Source organism: Coregonus lavaretus, assembly GCF_964263955.1.
Source record: "Coregonus lavaretus genome assembly, chromosome: 7".
Classification (NCBI taxonomy): Eukaryota; Metazoa; Chordata; class Actinopteri; order Salmoniformes; family Salmonidae; genus Coregonus; species Coregonus lavaretus.
Window position 1 is genome coordinate 7,168,985 of NC_139994.1, and position 23,461 is coordinate 7,192,445.

At 40.6% G+C, this 23,461-nt stretch overlaps 1 protein-coding gene across 1 annotated transcript in view; it reads left to right on the plus strand.

Annotated features, from left to right (window-relative positions):
• LOC311131860 (uncharacterized protein) overlaps window positions 1-21,451 on the plus strand; it is a 165,680-nt gene extending 144,229 nt beyond the window's left edge. The window contains exons 65-69 of the mRNA XM_084164988.1: window positions 17,771-17,965; window positions 18,145-18,208; window positions 18,362-18,535; window positions 18,706-18,783; window positions 18,938-21,451. Of these exons, the coding sequence (XP_084021114.1) occupies window positions 17,771-17,965; window positions 18,145-18,208; window positions 18,362-18,535; window positions 18,706-18,783; window positions 18,938-19,131 (705 nt within the window). The 3' untranslated portion in view covers window positions 19,132-21,451. The remainder of the gene's footprint in view (window positions 1-17,770; window positions 17,966-18,144; window positions 18,209-18,361; window positions 18,536-18,705; window positions 18,784-18,937) is intronic.
• Window positions 21,452-23,461: the final 2,010 nt, after the last annotated feature.

The following is a 23,461-nucleotide window of genomic DNA, read 5'->3' on the forward strand; positions in this document are numbered from 1 at the left end:
AGTAACTGAAGTCCTCTACACTAGACACAGTACAGTAACTTAAGTCCTCTACACTAGATACAGTACAGTAACTGAAGTCCTCTACACTAGATACAGTACAGTAACTGAAGTCCTCTACACTAGATTCAGTACAGTAACTGAAGTCCTCTACACTAGATACAGTACAGTAACTGAAGTCCTCTACACTAGACACAGTACAGTAACTGAAGTCCTCTACACTAGATACAGTACAGTAACTGAAGTCCTCTACACTAGATAGAGTACAGTAACTGAAGTCCTCTACACTAGACACAGTACAGTAACTGAAGTCCTCTACATTAGATACAGTACAGTAACTAAAGTCATCTACACTAGATACAGTACAGTAACTGAATTCCTCTACACTAGATACAGTACAGTAACTGAAGTCCTCTACACTAGATACAGTACACTAACTGAAGTCCTCTACACTAGATACAGTACAGTAACTGAAGTCCTCTACACTAGATACAGTACAGTAACTGAAGTCCTCTACACTAGATACAGTACAGTAACTGAAGTCCTCTACACTAGATACAGTACAGTAACTGAAGTCCTCTACACTAGATACAGTACAGTAACTGAAGTCCTCTACACTAGATACAGTACACTAACTGAAGTCCTCTACACTAGATACAGTAATAATAATAATAAAAATAATTGGTCATTTAGCAGACGCTCTTATCCAGAGCGACTTACAGGAGCAATTAGGGTTAAGTGCCTTGCTCAAGGGCACATCGACAGATTTTTCACCTAGTGGGCTCGGGGATTAGAACCAGCGACCTTTCGGTTACTGGCACAACGCTCTTAACCACTAAGCTACCTGCCGCCAGTACAGTAACTGAAGTCATCTACACTAGATACAGTACAGTAACTGAAGTCCTCTACACTAGACACAGTACAGTAACTGAAGTCCTCTACACTAGATACAGTACAGTAACTGAAGTCCTCTACACTAGACACAGTACAGTAACTGAAGTCCTCTACACTAGATACAGTACAGTAACGGAAGTCCTCTAAACTAGATACAGTACAGTAACTGAAGTCCTCTACACTAGATACAGTACAGTAACTGAAGTCCTCTACACTAGATACAGTACAGTAACTGAAGTCCTCTACACTAGATACAGTACAGTAACTGAAGTCCTCTACACTAGACACAGTACAGTAACTGAAGCCCTCTACACTAGATACAGTACAGTAACTGAAGTCCTCTACACTAGATACAGTACAGTAACTGAAGTCCTCTACACTAGATACAGTACAGTAACTGAAGTCCTCTACACTAAATACAGTACAGTAACTGAAGCCCTCTACACTAGATACAGTACAGTAACTGAAGTCCTCTACACTAGATACAGTACACTAACTGAAGTCCTCTACACTAGATACAGTACACTATCTGAAGTCCTCTACACTAGATACAGTACAGTAACTGAAGTCCTCTACACTAGATACAGTACACTAACTGAAGTCCTCTACACTAGATACAGTACACTAACTGAAGACCTCTACACTAGATACAGTACAGTAACTGAAGTCCTCTACACTAGATACAGTACACTAACTGAAGTCCTCTACACTAGATACAGTACACTAAATGAAGTCAACTGCACTAGATACAGTACAGTAACTGAAGTCCTCTACACTAGATATAGTACACTAACTCTAACTGAAGTCCTCTACACTAGATACAGTACAGTAACTGAAGTCCTCTACACTAGATACAGTACACTAACTGAAGCCCTCTACACTAGATACAGTACAGTAACTGAAGTCCTCTACACTAGATACAGTACACTAACTGAAGTCCTCTACACTAGATACAGTACAGTAACTGAAGTCCTCTACACTAGATACAGTACACTAACTGAAGTCCTCTACACTAGATACAGTACAGTAACTGAAGTCCTCTACACTAGATACAGTACACTAAATGAAGTCCTCTACACTAGATACAGTACAGTAACTGAAGTCCTCTACACTAGATACAGTACACTAACTGAAGTCCTCTACACTAGATACAGTACACTAACTGAAGTCCTCTACACTAGATACAGTACACTAACTGAAGTCCTCTACACTAGATACAGTACACTAACTGAAGTCCTCTACACTAGATACAGTACACTAACTGAAGTCCTCTGCACTAGATACAGTACACTAACTGAAGTCCTCTACACTAGATACAGTACACTAACTGAAGTCCTCTACACTAGATACAGTACACTAACTGAAGTCCTCTACACTAGATACAGTACACTAACTGATGTCCTCTACACTAGACACAGTTCAGTAACTGAAGTCCTCTACACTAGATACAGTACAGTAACTGAAGTCCTCTACACTAGATACAGTACAGTAACTGAAGTCCTCTACACTAGATACAGTACAGTAACTGAAGCCCTCTACACTAGACACAGTACAGTAACTGAAGTCCTCTACACTAGATACAGTACAGTAACTGAAGTCCTCTACACTAGATACAGTACAGTAACTGAAGTCCTCTACACTAGATACAGTACAGTAACTGAAGTCCTCTACACTAGACACAGTACAGTAACTGAAGTCCTCTACACTAGATACAGTACAGTAACTGAAGTCCTCTACACTAGACACAGTACATTAACTGAAGTCCTCTACACTAGATACAGTACAGTAACTGAAGCCCTCTACACTAGATACAGTACAGTAACTGAAGTCCTCTACACTAGATACAGTACATTAACTGATGTCCTCTACACTAGATACAGTACAGTAACTGAAGTCCTCTACACAAGATACAGTACAGTAACTGAAGTCCTCTACACTAGACACAGTACAGTAACTGAAGTCCTCTACACTAGATACAGTACAGTAACTGAAGTCCTCTACACTAGATACAGTACAGTAACTGAAGTCCTCTACACTAGATACAGTACAGTAACTGAAGTCCTCTACACTAGATACAGTACACTAACTGAAGTCCTCTACATTAGATACAGTACAGTAACTGAAGTCCTCTACACTAGATACAGTACACTAACTGAAGTCCTCTACACTAGATACAGTACAGTAACTGAAGTCCTCTACACTAGACACAGTACAGTAACTGAAGTCCTCTACACTGGATACAGTACAGTAACTGAAGTCCTCTACACTAGATACAGTACAGTAACTGAAGTCCTCTACACTAGACACAGTACAGTAACTGAAGTCCTCTACACTAGATACAGTATAGTAACTGAAGTCCTCTACACTAGACACAGTACAGTAACTGAAGTCCTCTACACTAGATACAGTACAGTAACTGAAGCCCTCTACACTAGATACAGTACAATAACTGAAGTCCTCTACACTAGACACAGTACAGTAACTGAAGTCCTCTACACTAGATACAGTACAGTAACTAAAGTCATCTACACTAGATACAGTACAGTAACTGAATTCCTCTACACTAGATACAGCACAGTAACTGAAGTCCTCTACACTAGATACAGTACACTAACTGAAGTCCTCTACACTAGATACAGTACAATAACTGAAGTCCTCTACACTATATACAGTACACTAACTGAAGTCCTCTACACTAGACACAGTACAGTAACTGAAGTCCTCTACACTAGATACAGTACAGTAACTGAAGTCCTCTACACTAGATACAGTACAGTAACTGAAGTCCTCTACACTAGATACAGTACAGTAACTGAAGTCCTATACACTAGATACAGTACAGTAACTGAAGTCCTCTACACTAGATACAGTACACTAACTGAAGTCCTCTACACTAGACACAGTACAGTAACTGAAGTCCTCTACACTAGATACAGTACAGTAATTGAAGTCCTCTACACTAGATACAGTACAGTAACTGAAGTCCTCTACACTAGACACAGTACACTAACTGAAGTCCTCTACACTAGATACAGTACACTAACTGAAGTCCTCTACACTAGATACAGTACACTAACTGAAGTCCTCTACACTAGATACAGTACAGTAACTGAAGTCCTCTGCACTAGATACAGTACACTAACTGAAGTCCTCTATACTAGATACAGTACACTAACTGAAGTCCTCTACACTAGATACAGTACACTAACTGAAGTCCTCTGCACTAGATACAGTACAGTAACTGAAGTCCTCTACACTAGATACAGTACACTAACTGAAGTCCTCTAAACTAGATACAGTACACTAACTGAAGTCCTCTACACTAGATACAGTACAGTAACTGAAGTCCTCTACACTAGATACAGTACAGTAACTGAAGTCCTCTACACTAGACACAGTACAGTAACTGAAGTCCTCTACACTAGATACAGTACACTAACTGAAGTCCTCTACACTAGTAACAGTACACTAACTGAAGTCCTCTACACTAGATACAGTACAGTAACTGAAGTCCTCTACACTAGATACAGTACAGTAACTGAAGTCCTCTACACTAGACACAGTACACTAACTGAAGTCCTCTACACTAGACACAGTACACTAACTGAAGGCCTCTACACTAGATTCAGTACAGTAACTGAAGTCCTCTACACTAGATACAGTACAGTAACTGAAGTCCTCTACACTAGACACAGTACAGTAACTTAAGTCCTCTACACTAGATACAGTACAGTAACTGAAGTCCTCTACACTAGATACAGTACAGTAACTGAAGTCCTCTACACTAGATACAGTACAGTAACTGAAGTCCTCTACACTAGATGCAGTACAGTAACTGAAGTCCTCTACACTAGATACAGTACAGTAACTGAAGTCCTCTACACTAGACACAGTACAGTAACTGAAGTCCTCTACACTAGATACAGTACAGTAACTGAAGTCCTCTACACTAGATAGAGTACAGTAACTGAAGTCCTCTACACTAGACACAGTACAGTAACTGAAGTCCTCTACACTAGATACAGTACAGTAACTAAAGTCATCTACACTAGATACAGTACAGTAACTGAATTCCTCTACACTAGATACAGTACAGTAACTGAAGTCCTCTACACTAGATACAGTACACTAACTGAAGTCCTCTACACTAGATACAGTACAGTAACTGAAGTCCTCTACACTAGATACAGTACACTAACTGAAGTCCTCTACACTAGATACAGTACAGTAACTGAAGTCCTCTACACTAGATACAGTACAGTAACTGAAGTCCTCTACACTAGATACAGTACAGTAACTGAAGTCCTCTACACTAGATACAGTACACTAACTGAAGTCCTCTACACTAGATACAGTAATAATAATAATAATTGGTCATTTAGCAGACGCTCTTATCCAGAGCGACTTACAGGAGCAATTAGGGTTAAGTGCCTTGCTCAAGGGCACATCGACAGATTTTTCACCTAGTGGGCTCGGGGATTAGAACCAGCGACCTTTCGGTTACTGGCACAACGCTCTTAACCACTAAGCTACCTGCCGCCAGTACAGTAACTGAAGTCATCTACACTAGATACAGTACAGTAACTGAAGTCCTCTACACTAGACACAGTACAGTAACTGAAGTCCTCTACACTAGATACAGTACAGTAACTGAAGTCCTCTACACTAGACACAGTACAGTAACTGAAGTCCTCTACACTAGATACAGTACAGTAACGGAAGTCCTCTAAACTAGATACAGTACAGTAACTGAAGTCCTCTACACTAGATACAGTACAGTAACTGAAGTCCTCTACACTAGATACAGTACAGTAACTGAAGTCCTCTACACTAGATACAGTACAGTAACTGAAGTCCTCTACACTAGACACAGTACAGTAACTGAAGCCCTCTACACTAGATACAGTACAGTAACTGAAGTCCTCTACACTAGATACAGTACAGTAACTGAAGTCCTCTACACTAGATACAGTACAGTAACTGAAGTCCTCTACACTAAATACAGTACAGTAACTGAAGTCCTCTATACTAGATACAGTACAGTAACTGAAGTCCTCTACACTAGATACAGTACACTAACTGAAGTCCTCTACACTAGATACAGTACACTATCTGAAGTCCTCTACACTAGATACAGTACAGTAACTGAAGTCCTCTACACTAGATACAGTACACTAACTGAAGTCCTCTACACTAGATACAGTACACTAACTGAAGACCTCTACACTAGATACAGTACAGTAACTGAAGTCCTCTACACTAGATACAGTACACTAACTGAAGTCCTCTACACTAGATACAGTACACTAAATGAAGTCAACTGCACTAGATACAGTACAGTAACTGAAGCCCTCTACACTAGACACAGTACAGTAACTGAAGTCCTCTACACTAGATACAGTACAGTAACTGAAGTCCTCTACACTAGATACAGTACAGTAACTGAAGTCCTCTACACTAGACACAGTACAGTAACTGAAGTCCTCTACACTAGATACAGTACAGTAACTGAAGTCCTCTACACTAGACACAGTACAGTAACTGAAGTCCTCTACACTAGATACAGTACAGTAACTGAAGTCCTCTACACTAGATACAGTACAGTAACTGAAGTCCTCTACACTAGATACAGTACAGTAACTGAAGTCCTCTACACTAGACACAGTACAGTAACTGAAGTCCTCTACACTAGATACAGTACAGTAACTGAAGTCCTCTACACTAGATACAGTACAGTAACTGAAGTCCTCTACACTAGATACAGTACAGTAACTGAAGTCCTCTACACTAGATATAGTACACTAACTCTAACTGAAGTCCTCTACACTAGATACAGTACAGTAACTGAAGTCCTCTACACTAGATACAGTACACTAACTGAAGCCCTCTACACTAGATACAGTACAGTAACTGAAGTCCTCTACACTAGATACAGTACACTAACTGAAGTCCTCTACACTAGATACAGTACAGTAACTGAAGTCCTCTACACTAGATACAGTACACTAACTGAAGTCCTCTACACTAGATACAGTACAGTAACTGAAGTCCTCTACACTAGATACAGTACAGTAACTGAAGTCCTCTACACTAGATACAGTACAGTAACTGAAGTCCTCTACACTAGATACAGTACACTAACTGAAGTCCTCTACACTAGATACAGTACACTAACTGAAGTCCTCTACACTAGATACAGTACACTAACTGAAGTCCTCTACACTAGATACAGTACACTAACTGAAGTCCTCTACACTAGATACAGTACACTAACTGAAGTCCTCTGCACTAGATACAGTACACTAACTGAAGTCCTCTACACTAGATACAGTACACTAACTGAAGTCCTCTACACTAGATACAGTACACTAACTGAAGTCCTCTACACTAGATACAGTACACTAACTGATGTCCTCTACACTAGACACAGTTCAGTAACTGAAGTCCTCTACACTAGATACAGTACAGTAACTGAAGTCCTCTACACTAGATACAGTACAGTAACTGAAGTCCTCTACACTAGATACAGTACAGTAACTGAAGTCCTCTACACTAGACACAGTACAGTAACTGAAGTCCTCTACACTAGATACAGTACAGTAACTGAAGTCCTCTACACTAGATACAGTACAGTAACTGAAGTCCTCTACACTAGATACAGTACAGTAACTGAAGTCCTCTACACTAGACACAGTACAGTAACTGAAGTCCTCTACACTAGATACAGTACAGTAACTGAAGTCCTCTACACTAGATACAGTACAGTAACTGAAGTCCTCTACACTAGATACAGTACAGTAACTGAAGTCCTCTACACTAGACACAGTACAGTAACTGAAGTCCTCTACACTAGATACAGTACAGTAACTGAAGTCCTCTACACTAGACACAGTACATTAACTGAAGTCCTCTACACTAGATACAGTACAGTAACTGAAGCCCTCTACACTAGATACAGTACAGTAACTGAAGTCCTCTACACTAGATACAGTACATTAACTGATGTCCTCTACACTAGATACAGTACAGTAACTGAAGTCCTCTACACAAGATACAGTACAGTAACTGAAGTCCTCTACACTAGACACAGTACAGTAACTGAAGTCCTCTACACTAGATACAGTACAGTAACTGAAGTCCTCTACACTAGATACAGTACAGTAACTGAAGTCCTCTACACTAGATACAGTACAGTAACTGAAGTCCTCTACACTAGATACAGTACACTAACTGAAGTCCTCTACATTAGATACAGTACAGTAACTGAAGTCCTCTACACTAGATACAGTACACTAACTGAAGTCCTCTACACTAGATACAGTACAGTAACTGAAGTCCTCTACACTAGACACAGTACAGTAACTGAAGTCCTCTACACTGGATACAGTACAGTAACTGAAGTCCTCTACACTAGATACAGTACAGTAACTGAAGTCCTCTACACTAGACACAGTACAGTAACTGAAGTCCTCTACACTAGATACAGTATAGTAACTGAAGTCCTCTACACTAGACACAGTACAGTAACTGAAGTCCTCTACACTAGATACAGTACAGTAACTGAAGTCCTCTACACTAGATACAGTACACTAACTGAAGTCCTCTACATTAGATACAGTACAGTAACTGAAGTCCTCTACACTAGATACAGTACAATAACTGAAGTCCTCTACACTAGATACAGTACAGTAACTGAAGTCCTCTACACTAGATACAGTACACTAACTGAAGTCCTCTACACTAGACACAGTACACTAACTGAAGTCCTCTACACTAGATACAGTACAGTAACTGAAGTCCTCTACACTAGATACAGTACACTAACTGAAGTCCTCTGCACTAGATACAGTACAGTAACTGAAGTCCTCTACACTAGATACAGTACACTAACTGAAGTCCTCTACACTAGATACAGTACACTAACTGAAGTCCTCTACACTAGATACAGTACAGTAACTGAAGTCCTCTGCACTAGATACAGTCCACTAACTGAAGTTCTCTACACTAGATACAGTACACTAACTGAAGTCCTCTACACTAGATACAGTACAGTAACTGAAGTCCTCTACACTAGATACAGTACAGTAACTGAAGTCCTCTACACTAGATACAGTACACTAACTGAAGTCCTCTGCACTAGATACAGTACAGTAACTGAAGTCCTCTACACTAGATACAGTACACTAACTGAAGTCCTCTACACTAGATACAGTACACTAACTGAAGTCCTCTACACTAGATACAGTACACTAACTGAAGTCCTCTGCACTAGATACAGTACAGTAACTGAAGTCCTCTACACTAGATACAGTACACTAACTGAAATCCTCTACACTAGATACAGTACACTAACTGAAGTCCTCTACACTAGATACAGTACACTAACTGAAGTCCTCTACACTAGACACAGTACAGTAACTGAAGTCCTCTACACTAGATACAGTACGGTAACTGAAGTCCTCTACACTAGACACAGTACAGTAACTGACGTCCTCTACACTAGATACAGTACAGTAACTGAAGTCCTCTACACTAGATACAGTACAGTAACTGAAGTCCTCTACACTAGATACAGTACAGTAACTGAAGTCCTCTACACTAGATACAGTACAGTAACTGAAGTCCTCTACACTAGATACAGTACAGTAACTGAAGTCCTCTACACTAGACACAGTACAGTAACTGAAGTCCTCTACACTAGATACAGTACAGTAACTGAAGTCCTCTACACTAGATACATAACAATAACTGAAGTCCTCTACACTATATACAGTACACTAACTGAAGTCCTCTACACTAGATACAGTACACTAACTGAAGTCCTCTACACTAGATACAGTACACTAACTGAAGTCCTCTACACTAGATACAGTACAGTAACTGAAGCCCTCTACACTAGATACAGTACAGTAACTGAAGTCCTCTACACTAGACACAGTACACTAACTGAAGTCCTCTACACTAGATACAGTACACTAACTGAAGTCCTCTACACTAGATACAGTACAGTAACTGAAGTCCTCTGCACTAGATACAGTACACTAACTGAAGTCCTCTACACTAGATACAGTACACTAACTGAAGTAATCTACACTAGATACAGTACAGTAACTGAAGTCCTCTACACTAGATACAGTACACTAACTGAAGTCCTCTACACTAGATACAGTACACTAACTGAAGTCCTCTACACTAGATACAGGACACTAACTGAAGACCTCTACACTAGATACAGTACACTAACTGAAGTCCTCTACACTAGATACAGTACAGTAACTGAAGTCATCTGCACTAGATACAGTACAGTAACTGAAGTCCTCTACTCTAGATACAGTACAGTAACTGAAGTCCTCTACACTAGATACAGTACAGTAACTGAAGTCCTCTACACTAGATACAGTACACTAACTGAAGTCCTCTACACTAGATACAGTACACTAACTGAAGTCCTCTGCACTAGATACAGTACAGTAACTGAAGTCCTCTACACTAGATACAGTACACTAACTGAAGTCCTCTACACTAGATACAGTACACTAACTGAAGTCCTCTACACTAGACACAGTACGGTAACTGAAGTCCTCTAAACTAGATACAGTACAGTAACTGAAGTCCTCTACACTAGATACAGTACAGTAACTGAAGTCCTCTACACTAGACACAGTACAGTAACTGAAGTCCTCTACACTAGATACAGTACAGTAACTGAAGTCCTCTACACTAGATACAGTACAGTAACTGAAGTCCTCTACACTAGTCACAGTACAGTAACTGAAGTCCTCTACACTAGATACAGTACAGTAACTGACGTCCTCTACACTAGACACAGTACAGTAACTGAACGCCTCTACACTAGATACAGTACAGTAACTGAAGTCCTCTACACTAGACACAGTACAGTAACTGAAGTCCTCTACACTAGATACAGTACAGTAACTGAAGTCCTCTACACTAGACACAGTACAGTAACTGAAGTCCTCTACACTAGATACAGTACAGTAACGGAAGTCCTCTACACTAGATACAGTACAGTAACTGAAGTCCTCTACACTAGATACAGTACAGTAACTGAAGTCCTCTACACTAGATACAGTACAGTAACTGAAGTCCTCTACACTAGATACAGTACAGTAACTGAAGTCCTCTACACTAGACACAGTACAGTAACTGAAGCCCTCTACACTAGATACAGTACAGTAACTGAAGTCCTCTACACTAGATACAGTACAGTAACTGAAGTCCTCTACACTAGATACAGTACAGTAACTGAAGTCCTCTACACTAAATACAGTACAGTAACTGAAGTCCTCTACACTAGATACAGTACAGTAACTGAAGTCCTCTACACTAGATACAGTACACTAACTGAAGTCCTCTACACTAGATACAGTACACTATCTGAAGTCCTCTACACTAGATACAGTACAGTAACTGAAGTCCTCTGCACTAGATACAGTCCACTAACTGAAGTTCTCTACACTAGATACAGTACACTAACTGAAGTCCTCTACACTAGATACAGTACAGTAACTGAAGTCCTCTACACTAGATACAGTACAGTAACTGAAGTCCTCTACACTAGATACAGTACACTAACTGAAGTCCTCTGCACTAGATACAGTACAGTAACTGAAGTCCTCTACACTAGATACAGTACACTAACTGAAGTCCTCTACACTAGATACAGTACACTAACTGAAGTCCTCTACACTAGATACAGTACACTAACTGAAGTCCTCTACACTAGATACAGTACACTAACTGAAGTCCTCTACACTAGATACAGTACACTAACTGAAGTCCTCTGCACTAGATACAGTACAGTAACTGAAGTCCTCTACACTAGATACAGTACACTAACTGAATCCTCTACACTAGATACAGTACACTAACTGAAGTCCTCTACACTAGATACAGTACACTAACTGATGTCCTCTACACTAGACACAGTACAGTAACTGAAGTCCTCTACACTAGATACAGTACAGTAACTGAAGTCCTCTACACTAGATACAGTACAGTAACTGAAGTCCTCTAAACTAGACACAGTACAGTAACTGAAGTCCTCTACACTAGATACAGTACAGTAACTGAAGTCCTCTACACTAGATACAGTACAGTAACTGAAGTCCTCTACACTAGACACAGTACAGTAACTGAAGTCCTCTACACTAGATACAGTACGGTAACTGAAGTCCTCTACACTAGACACAGTACAGTAACTGACGTCCTCTACACTAGATACAGTACAGTAACTGAAGTCCTCTACACTAGATACAGTACAGTAACTGAAGTCCTCTACACTAGATACAGTACAGTAACTGAAGTCCTCTACACTAGATACAGTACAGTAACTGAAGTCCTCTACACTAGATACAGTACAGTAACTGAAGTCCTCTACACTAGACACAGTACAGTAACTGAAGTCCTCTACACTAGATACAGTACAGTAACTGAAGTCCTCTACACTAGATACATAACAATAACTGAAGTCCTCTACACTATATACAGTACACTAACTGAAGTCCTCTACACTAGATACAGTACACTAACTGAAGTCCTCTACACTAGATACAGTACACTAACTGAAGTCCTCTACACTAGATACAGTACAGTAACTGAAGCCCTCTACACTAGATACAGTACAGTAACTGAAGTCCTCTACACTAGACACAGTACACTAACTGAAGTCCTCTACACTAGATACAGTACACTAACTGAAGTCCTCTACACTAGATACAGTACAGTAACTGAAGTCCTCTGCACTAGATACAGTACACTAATTGAAGTCCTCTACACTAGATACAGTACACTAACTGAAGTAATCTACACTAGATACAGTACAGTAACTGAAGTCCTCTACACTAGATACAGTACACTAACTGAAGTCCTCTACACTAGATACAGTACACTAACTGAAGTCCTCTGCACTAGATACAGTACAGTAACTGAAGTCCTCTACACTAGATACAGTACACTAACTGAAGTCCTCTACACTAGATACAGTACACTAACTGAAGTCCTCTACACTAGACACAGTACAGTAACTGAAGTCCTCTACACTAGATACAGTACAGTAACTGAAGTCCTCTACACTAGATACAGTACAGTAACTGAAGTCCTCTGCACTAGATACAGTACACTAACTGAAGTCCTCTACACTAGACACAGTACAGTAACTGAAGTCCTCTACACTGGATACAGTACAGTAACTGAAGTCCTCTACACTAGATACAGTACAGCAACTGAAGTCCTCTACACTAGACACAGTACAGTAACTGAAGTCCTCTACACTAGATACAGTACAGTAACTGAAGTCCTCTACACTAGACACAGTACAGTAACTGAAGTCCTCTACACTAGATACAGTACAGTAACTGAAGTTCTCTACACTAGATACAGTACAGTAACTGAAGTCATCTACACTAGATACAGTACAGTAACTGAAGTCCTCTACACTAGATACAGTACAGTAACTGAAGTCCTCTACACTAGATACAGTACAGTAACTGAAGTCCTCTACACTAGATACAGTACAGTAACTGAAGTCCTCTACACTAGACACAGTACAGTAACTGAAGTCCTCTACACTAGATACAGTACAGTAAATGAAGTCCTCTACACTAGATACAGTACAATAACTGAAGTCCTCTACACTAGATACAGTAAAGTAACTGAAGTCCTCTACACTAGATACAGTACACTAACTGAAGTCCTCTACACTAGACACAGTACACTAACTGAAGTCCTCTACACTAGATACAGTACACTAACTGAAGTCCTCTACACTAGATACAGTACACTAACTGAAGTCCTCTGCACTAGATACAGTACAGTAACTGAAGTCCTCTACACTAGATACAGTACACTAACTGAAGTCCTCTACACTAGATACAGTACACTAACTGAAGTCCTCTACACTAGATACAGTACAGTAACTGAAGTCCTCTGCACTAGATACAGTCCACTAACTGAAGTCCTCTACACTAGATACAGTACACTAACTGAAGTCCTTTACACTAGATACAGTACAGTAACTGAAGTCCTCTACACTAGATACAGTACACTAACTGAAGTCCTCTACACTAGATACAGTACACTAACTGAAGTCCTCTGCACTAGATACAGTACAGTAACTGAAGTCCTCTACACTAGATACAGTACACTAACTGAAGTCCTCTACACTAGATACAGTACACTAACTGAAGTCCTCTACACTAGACACAGTACGGTAACTGAAGTCCTCTAAACTAGATACAGTACAGTAACTGAAGTCCTCTACACTAGATACAGTACAGTAACTGAAGTCCTCTACACTAGACACAGTACAGTAACTGAAGTCCTCTACACTAGATACAGTACAGTAACTGAAGTCCTCTACACTAGATACAGTACAGTAACTGAAGTCCTCTACACTAGTCACAGTACAGTAACTGAAGTCCTCTACACTAGATACAGTACAGTAACTGACGTCCTCTACACTAGACACAGTACAGTAACTGAACGCCTCTACACTAGATACAGTACAGTAACTGAAGTCCTCTACACTAGACACAGTACAGTAACTGAAGTCCTCTACACTAGATACAGTACAGTAACTGAAGTCCTCTACACTAGACACAGTACAGTAACTGAAGTCCTCTACACTAGATACAGTACAGTAACGGAAGTCCTCTACACTAGATACAGTACAGTAACTGAAGTCCTCTACACTAGATACAGTACAGTAACTGAAGTCCTCTACACTAGATACAGTACAGTAACTGAAGTCCTCTACACTAGATACAGTACAGTAACTGAAGTCCTCTACACTAGACACAGTACAGTAACTGAAGCCCTCTACACTAGATACAGTACAGTAACTGAAGTCCTCTACACTAGATACAGTACAGTAACTGAAGTCCTCTACACTAGATACAGTACAGTAACTGAAGTCCTCTACACTAAATACAGTACAGTAACTGAAGTCCTCTACACTAGATACAGTACAGTAACTGAAGTCCTCTACACTAGATACAGTACACTAACTGAAGTCCTCTACACTAGATACAGTACACTATCTGAAGTCCTCTACACTAGATACAGTACAGTAACTGAAGTCCTCTACACTAGATACAGTACACTAACTGAAGTCCTCTACACTAGATACAGTACACTAACTGAAGTCCTCTACACTAGATACAGTACACTAACTGAAGTCCTCTACACTAGATACAGTACACTAACTGAAGTCCTCTACACTAGATACAGTACACTAACTGAAGTCAACTGCACTAGATACAGTACAGTAACTGAAGCCCTCTACACTAGACACAGTACAGTAACTGAAGTCCTCTACACTAGATACAGTACAGTAACTGAAGTCCTCTACACTAGATACAGTACAGTAACTGAAGTCCTCTACACTAGACACAGTACAGTAACTGAAACCCTCTACACTAGATACAGTACAGTAACTGAAGTCCTCTACACTAGACACAGTACAGTAACTGAAGTCATCTACACTAGATACAGTACAGTAACTGAAGTCCTCTACACTAGATACAGTACAGTAACTGAAGTCCTCTACACTAGATACAGTACAGTAACTGAAGTCCTCTACACTAGACACAGTACAGTAACTGAAGTCCTCTACACTAGATACAGTACAGTAACTGAAGTCCTCTACACTAGATACAGTACAGTAACTGAAGTCCTCTACACTAGATACAGTACAGTAACTGAAGTCCTCTACACTAGATATAGTACACTAACTCTAACTGAAGTCCTCTACACTAGATACAGTACAGTAACTGAAGTCCTCTACACTAGATACAGTACACTAACTGAAGCCCTCTACACTAGATACAGTACAGTAACTGAAGACCTCTACACTAGATACAGTACACTAACTGAAGTCCTCTACACTAGATACAGTACAGTAACTGAAGTCCTCTACACTAGATACAGTACACTAACTGAAGTCCTCTACACTAGATACAGTACAGTAACTGAAGTCCTCTACACTAGATACAGTACACTAAATGAAGTCCTCTACACTAGATACAGTACAGTAACTGAAGTCCTCTACACTAGATACAGTACACTAACTGAAGTCCTCTACACTAGATACAGTACACTAACTGAAGTCCTCTACACTAGATACAGTACACTAACTGAAGTCCTCTACACTAGATACAGTACACTAACTGAAGTCCTCTACACTAGATACAGTACACTAACTGAAGTCCTCTGCACTAGATACAGTACACTAACTGAAGTCCTCTACACTAGATACAGTACACTAACTGAAGTCCTCTACACTAGATAAAGTACACTAACTGAAGTCCTCTACACTAGATACAGTACACTAACTGATGTCCTCTACACTAGACACAGTTCAGTAACTGAAGTCCTCTACACTAAATACAGTACAGTAACTGAAGTCCTCTACACTAGATACAGTACAGTAACTGAAGTCCTCTACACTAGATACAGTACACTAACTGATGTCCTCTACACTAGACACAGTTCAGTAACTGAAGTCCTCTACACTAAATACAGTACACTAACTGAAGTCCTCTACACTAGATAAAGTACACTAACTGAAGTCCTCTACACTAGATACAGTACACTAACTGATGTCCTCTACACTAGACACAGTTCAGTAACTGAAGTCCTCTACACTAAATACAGTACAGTAACTGAAGTCCTCTACACTAGATACAGTACAGTAACTGAAGTCCTCTACACTAGATACAGTACAGTAACTGAAGTCCTCTACACTAGACACAGTACAGTAACTGAAGTCCTCTACACTAGATACAGTACAGTAACTGAAGTCCTCTACACTAGATACAGTACAGTAACTGAAGTCCTCTACACTAGATACAGTACAGTAACTGAAGTCCTCTACACTAGACACAGTACAGTAACTGAAGTCCTCTACAGTAGATACAGTACAGTAACTGAAGTCCTCTACACTAGACACAGTACAATAACTGAAGTCCTCTGCACTAGATACAGTACACTAACTGAAGTCCTCTACACTAGATACAGTACACTAACTGAAGTCCTCTACATTAGATACAGTACAGTAACTGAAGTCCTCTACACTAGACACAGTACAGTAACCAATATAGTTATTCTCTGTCCCCTGGATAATGTTATTTTACTGTGGGAGGGGAGACATGAGATGAGGTGATTTGTCATTGTGACAGGAAGGCATTGTCATGGTTTTTAACTATAGTAGTACAGATTACAGAGAAGCTCTCATCTCTTTTCTTCTTCTTCTTCTTCTTCTTCTTCTTCTTCTTCTTCTTCTTCTTCTTCTTCTTCTTCTTCTTCTTCCTCTTCTTCTTCTTCATAATGGCCAGCTTTGTTCCACATAAATCACAGATGTCTGTCTGAGGCTGTTGTTTACAGGGTGTGGGTGCTAGGCTACGTACATGGGAAGCTGTGAGTCCCACATGGCACCCTATTCCGTATGGGTCCCGGTCAAAAGTAGTGCACTATATCTCGAATAGGGTGCCATTTGGGATGAGTTCCTGTGTCTGTGTTTTTATTGTGGAGGAGGTAAGTGAGTAATACGCTGGAGGCTGGGTAGGGCCCGGTTACAATCTAAAGTGGACACTGCCCCCTTGTTGACTTGACTCTCCTTCAAGGGTCTGACAGGAATAGGTTGGTGGAAACAGTTCGATAGCAGTTGGATGGTTGAAAATACATAAGTGCCATTGTGCAGGAGTTCATTCATCTTTTCAATCTTCAATATAAAACGCTGTTGTCGGTGGTCGAACTGTACTCTTCAGTGGTTGGATGTCTGACTAACACACTACCTCTCACCCCTCTTCTCTTTTCTTCTCTCCTCTTTTCTGACTCTTTCCCGCTCTCTCTCGCTCAGGGTGAGCCAGGTGTCCCAGGTCAGAGGGGCACCCCAGGGGAGCGAGGTCGCCCTGGACCCCCTGGCATAGGGGGGTATTCCTCCAAGGCTGATACCCCAGTGATGGGCCCAGTGGGACCCAGGGGAGAGAGGGGGACCCCTGGCCCACCAGGCACTGCAGGGTCCCCTGGACCTCCAGGAACACCAGGCAACGAGGTGAGACCTTAGCTACTGGGGTGAATTGCATCGATTATGAATTGATCACTTGTTATGTTCGTGTTTGTTTCACAATGTCTAATGAAACACTAAACCAACATTTTGGTCAAAAGACTAAAACCCAAAAGTGGTGGTTAGGTCTTCTCTTATGTCCCTCACGCTCTCTCTCTAATCCACAGCCTGTGGTCAACTATGACAACATCAAGGACTTTATTCGCCAGCAGGTCATCAAGATATTTGATGGTGAGAATGTGGTCTTCTTTTCGTTTAGGTTTATCACCCATACTTTGCAAAGATCTGGCCGTATTTCCTAATTGAGCAGTGGGAGAGAATGTAAATAGCTTTATTGATTATTAGGTGGTTTATCAACTGGAGTTGTACTGTATCCCTCAACAGAGAGGATGGCCTACTTCATGTCTCGTATGCAGCAGCCACAAGAGGTATCGTCCCCCGGTCGTCCTGGCCCCCCAGGGAAGGATGGTAACCCAGGTAGAGATGGGACTCCAGGGGCCCCAGGTCAGCCAGGACAGATAGGCAGAGAGGGCCGCCAAGGAGTCCTGGGACCACAGGGTGAGTCTAGACTTCACTTGATTCCTTTTGTCGTAAGGCCTGAATACCCTGAATACCACGGTCATGATAAATACGTAGGAGTTCATAAACAGTTATGACAAGTGATGTCAGTTTAGCGTAACATAAAGGTTAGCTACTCTCTCAAGTGATGTCCTCTGTCATGTCTGCAGGTCCACAAGGTCTGAAGGGAGAGAAAGGTGACAAGGGTGTAGGAGAGATGGGTGACAGTGGACCCCCAGGAGCACCAGGTAAGACGCCACATCAGCCTGTCTAAATGTTTAACTCTCCACTATCCTGCCAAAGCTTCAATAAGTTAGATCTTTCAACTGCTCTGCTCTTTTATAATCACTGTGCATCCAGTGCTTCAATGATGCCCTCTGTCCCTTCCTCCCCATGCCCCAGGTGTCCCAGGCCCCCCAGGCTATGGCAAGATGGGCCCCAGTGGCCCCGTGGGTCAGCAGGGGGTCCCTGGAGTCTCAGGAACCCCTGGACAGCCGGGCCAGAAGGGCAGGGAGGGCCGGTGTAACCCCTCTGACTGTATGAGCCAACCAATAGAGTGGAACCCTAAGGGCCCTCCCGTCAAGGGCCCCTACTAGAGAGAGAATATTAAAGATGAGAGGAGGAAAGGAGACACAGAGAGATGAGAGAGATGGAGAGATAGAATAAAGCAACCCAAAGACCAGAAGGCACTAGAGACAGAAGTGGAGGGGTGAAGAGAGAGAGAAGAGAAAACAGAAAACAGAAGACCAGCAGCTACCGTCCAATCAAAAGAAATCATCCCAAGAAAACAAATGAATACTGAAGCACCCATAGTTGATGTGGTCCTCTTCATCCATCCCTAATTCATCAAAGTGTTTGCCAGTTAGCTGTCCAACTCACCGCCTGTGTAGAAAATATATACAGATATCGGATCTTAATTTGAGCCAGTTTGCTAAAGCATGAAAACAATCCTGCAGAAACAGGAAATGTTAATTATTATGTGGATTATGATTAATGGATGTTTTTGTAGTGGTTGATACATTTTTGTAAGGGGAAATCAAGTATGACATTTCAAAGTGGAAATTACAAATGTTAGAAGCCTTTTTAAACATCAAATACACTACACATTTAAAATGTCCTTCATTGTAGGAAAGTTAATCCTGCAACAGGGTGATCAAATTAAGATTCTACATCTGTATGTGTAGAACCTTCTAACTGAAGACTTAGTACTGGCTGAAGTGGCTTTGTTAAAGGAGATAATGTGGACACTGTGCAATCCTGCCTCTCTACTCTCTGTCATATCTGTTCATTCCTTCAAATTTTCCCAACTTTAGCTATCAGTTCATTCTATAAATTAAATATGTTTAGTTTGATAATACCAGCAAGAGCAAATTTAGCCTTGGAAAAACTACCTGCAAACTCTTCCTCATCATCACTATAATCCTCATCTTCATTCTGATTGTAAAATGTGCCCGTTGGGAGTATTAGACAGCTGCTTTGTGCTGTTCTGCTTTGACCTTGCCTCTCTCTAGCAATAGAAACAGAATGAATAGAACTGACATGGCACTCCCATTCCAACTTCCCTTTATTATTTATGCATGCTGTGTTGTTTATGTTATTTCTATGCTTGAATATACACCTTCATCACTTGAGTGATGTCTGATGCTTTAACAGATCTATACGCTATACCCTCAAATAATGGCCTTATGAGAAGGTGTCACCTTCTCTTCCCTGACTGTGTGAGAAGAACATCATGTCCAGGTCCCCAGAGTGCCTGTTTTGTACATATTTCTATTTATATATAATGGCTTTTTATACCTTTTGTATTTTGGAATTGGCGTCAGCATGGCTTGCCGTGTGTTTGTTATGGTCAACTGTTATATATGCACTACCAGTGTGTTTTTTATAAGATTTTAAAGGGAGTCATTTGTTCTGTAAAACAAATTATGAGGGAATTGTGCCTTTTGTGTAAAAGCAGATTGGATTTATATATGGTGGTATTATTATGCTTTGGAAGGTATTTTCATGTGTGCCTTATAAAGTACACGACATCATGTTCAACTGTAGCATTTTCAAAACTGGCTCAAAAATCACTTTTCTTGTTGTGTAGCAATTTATTAACAAGTCTCTTACCACATCACCAAGCTTGTTTTTCACAACAGATAAACTTGAAAGGGATCATTTGCTCCTCGAGTACACCACTGGTACAGTAGCTGAAATAGGGTTGCAAAAATTCAGGTCACTTTCCCCAAATTCCTAGGATTTTCTGAAATCCTGGTAATTTTGGGATCTTAGGCGGAAATATATGCTTTATGACCACTAAGAGTTTTCAATGTCATTATCAAACATAAGAGAAAAAGGTTTAATATCCATCTTCACTCAAATCGCTGGCATAACTGTGCCAACTAGCTTCACTGTGCCAACTGCTAGCTGTGTAATGGACATCACCAGGTTTAGAAACATATAGGTGTTCTGAGTTGTTATTGGAGTTTTTTCCTGAACATGTGACCTGTCCAGAGTATTTCCTGGTCAGGAATAACTACTGACCCTAGGTATGCTAAACACCCTGACAATAACTAGCCTTTAGAAACATCTTGTTGAAACAACAGCACTTTTTCCCTGCTATCCTCAGTAGATCTGATTGTTTCTATGTTACAGGTACTTTTTATTAAGCCATCCTGTGTAAAGAGATGGTATTTTTTTTAATGGAAACTTTTCTGAAAAAGCTAATACATTTAGCAAAGCAGACATGTTGTTGATCAACAGATCAGAGACATCCAAGTATATAATGTGACTAGTTCACTGTGTTTTTTTTCCCATACCATCAATGTGCACAATGTATTTTATTGGAATGCCTTTCCTTGGTTCTCTGAATGAAAGCGTACTAAGGACAAAACGTTAACTAGCACTCCAATTAAATTATTCTGTTTTTCAAGTAAGCAGATTGCTAGAGCTGTTTTTGTATAAACTCCAAGCCACCTGCAAGAGACTATTATGTGAATGAGTCCAAGTAGAATACCTTTCAAGTGGAAGGCTTTTACAAAAGCTTCACTTCCGCAGCTTTGAGATTGTATTACTCACAGAAGGATAGAGCGTATACCATAATACCTACCACTGGGATAATGTAGTGTATGTCATCATCCTCTAGTCTAGGCAGACTACATGCAGCACCAACTTAACTTACCAGCACTGACTGGACTGAAGTGTGGTACAGAGACAGAGAAAGTCTAGACTCTACCCATTAACCCGTCTCTAAACCCACTGGAATAATGACCATGTTATTTTAATACAATCATTTTTTCTATTCAGAGATCTGACGGTTCCCACATGGTAGGGAAGAACATTCAGGTTTTATAAAACTTTCCTCTTTATTGTTTTGGAATTGGTTGACCTGAACAACCAAGAAAAAAAGAAATTAAACGTCTTTACAGATGAATCATATAAAGAACAATAAATAGATTGTTTCTGTTAATGAAAATAATCAGACCTAGTTGTTGTTAGAATGTTGACATTGATTGACTCTGTGGAAGTTAGTTGACAGTGGCATAGAAAGATTGATTACTGTAACTGATCTGTTTGGAAAAGCAGTCATTTGAACTTTTAAATTTGATTGCTGATTAGGTTAATTAACACATGGGTTGTTTTGGTTGGTTCATATTCTAACCCATCCTCTTTTTTCTCTACATAAAATCAACAAACATTTACAAAGATTTACAGCACTGAATTATGGGAAATAGATGGGATTGCCCATCAGGATATGCTGTCGCCAGGCAACTAGAGGAAGAGATCAAGGCTAAATAAATAATTTGTTTCTAAAATTAGGCAAAGGTAGAAAGGGGTGGCAATGTACATGTGAGGTAAAAAAGGGGTTTCACTCAAGCATACAGGTCGAGGGGTTTAGCAATACATCTTACAACGGTACGGTATGGAGTGTGGAATTTGATCTTTTATTTGTACTTGTGTGTACACTTGTAAGCCACTTGTTGTTTGGTGGGGGGTGGAGGGGGTCATATGCTTGCCTTTTCTGCTTCAAAACATATTTCAATATTAATATTTCAGGTATAAAACAACAGCATTTAAAGTGACCACGGTATATAAGAAAAAAGCACCAATCATCAGACACAAAGTATATCTCTAGTCCTCCCAGTCCAGGGGCTATGGCTGCTGATAACGTCACTGGATATGATTCTGATGTCAATACGTCTCTCTCATGGTGCGTTCAAGACAACTGGGAACTTGAAAAAATACGAGGTGAAATCATGACGTCAGTGACCTTCAGGTCGGAAAGTCGGAGCTCTAGAAAGAGTCAGAGTTCCCGAGTTGGAATTCCGAGTTGGATGACCGTTCAAAGCGATTTTTCCCAGTCTGAGCTAGTTTTTTTCTGAGTTCCCAGATGTCTTGAATGCACTGAAGTCGGAAGGTGGAGATTTTAGAGTTCAGAGCGCCCAGTTTTTTAAAACTCTGCATCATTCTCTTTCCCTCTGTGGTGGGGGGTGGGGCAGTTGGACGTGACTGACATTGACATCAGCCAATCCCTGACCAGAGATTGTAAATTCAGAGGGGTGTTATTGGCTGTGAGTGGCTATTGTCATGGTGATTTAAAGTAGGTGGGCATGGTGTATGTTGCAAACTGTCTCCAAACAGTAAAACTGAAGGTCGTCAGTTTAGGGGTCAGAGGGGCAACGTCAGTCACGATAGTATCGCCCCCACTCCTCGCTCTCGTTGGTATCCAATAAAGAAGAGTTCTCTCTCTCTCTCTCTCTCTCTCTCTCTCTCTCTCTCTCTCTCTCTCTCTCTCTCTCTCTCTCTCTCTCTCTCTCTCTCTCTCTCTCTCTCTCTCTCTCTCTCTCTCTCTCTCTCTCTCCCTCTCTCCTCTATCCCTGCTTCTCTCTCTTCTGTCTCTCTCTTTATCCCTGGTGTTGTGGGGCTTTTTATGGAGAGCTGGAT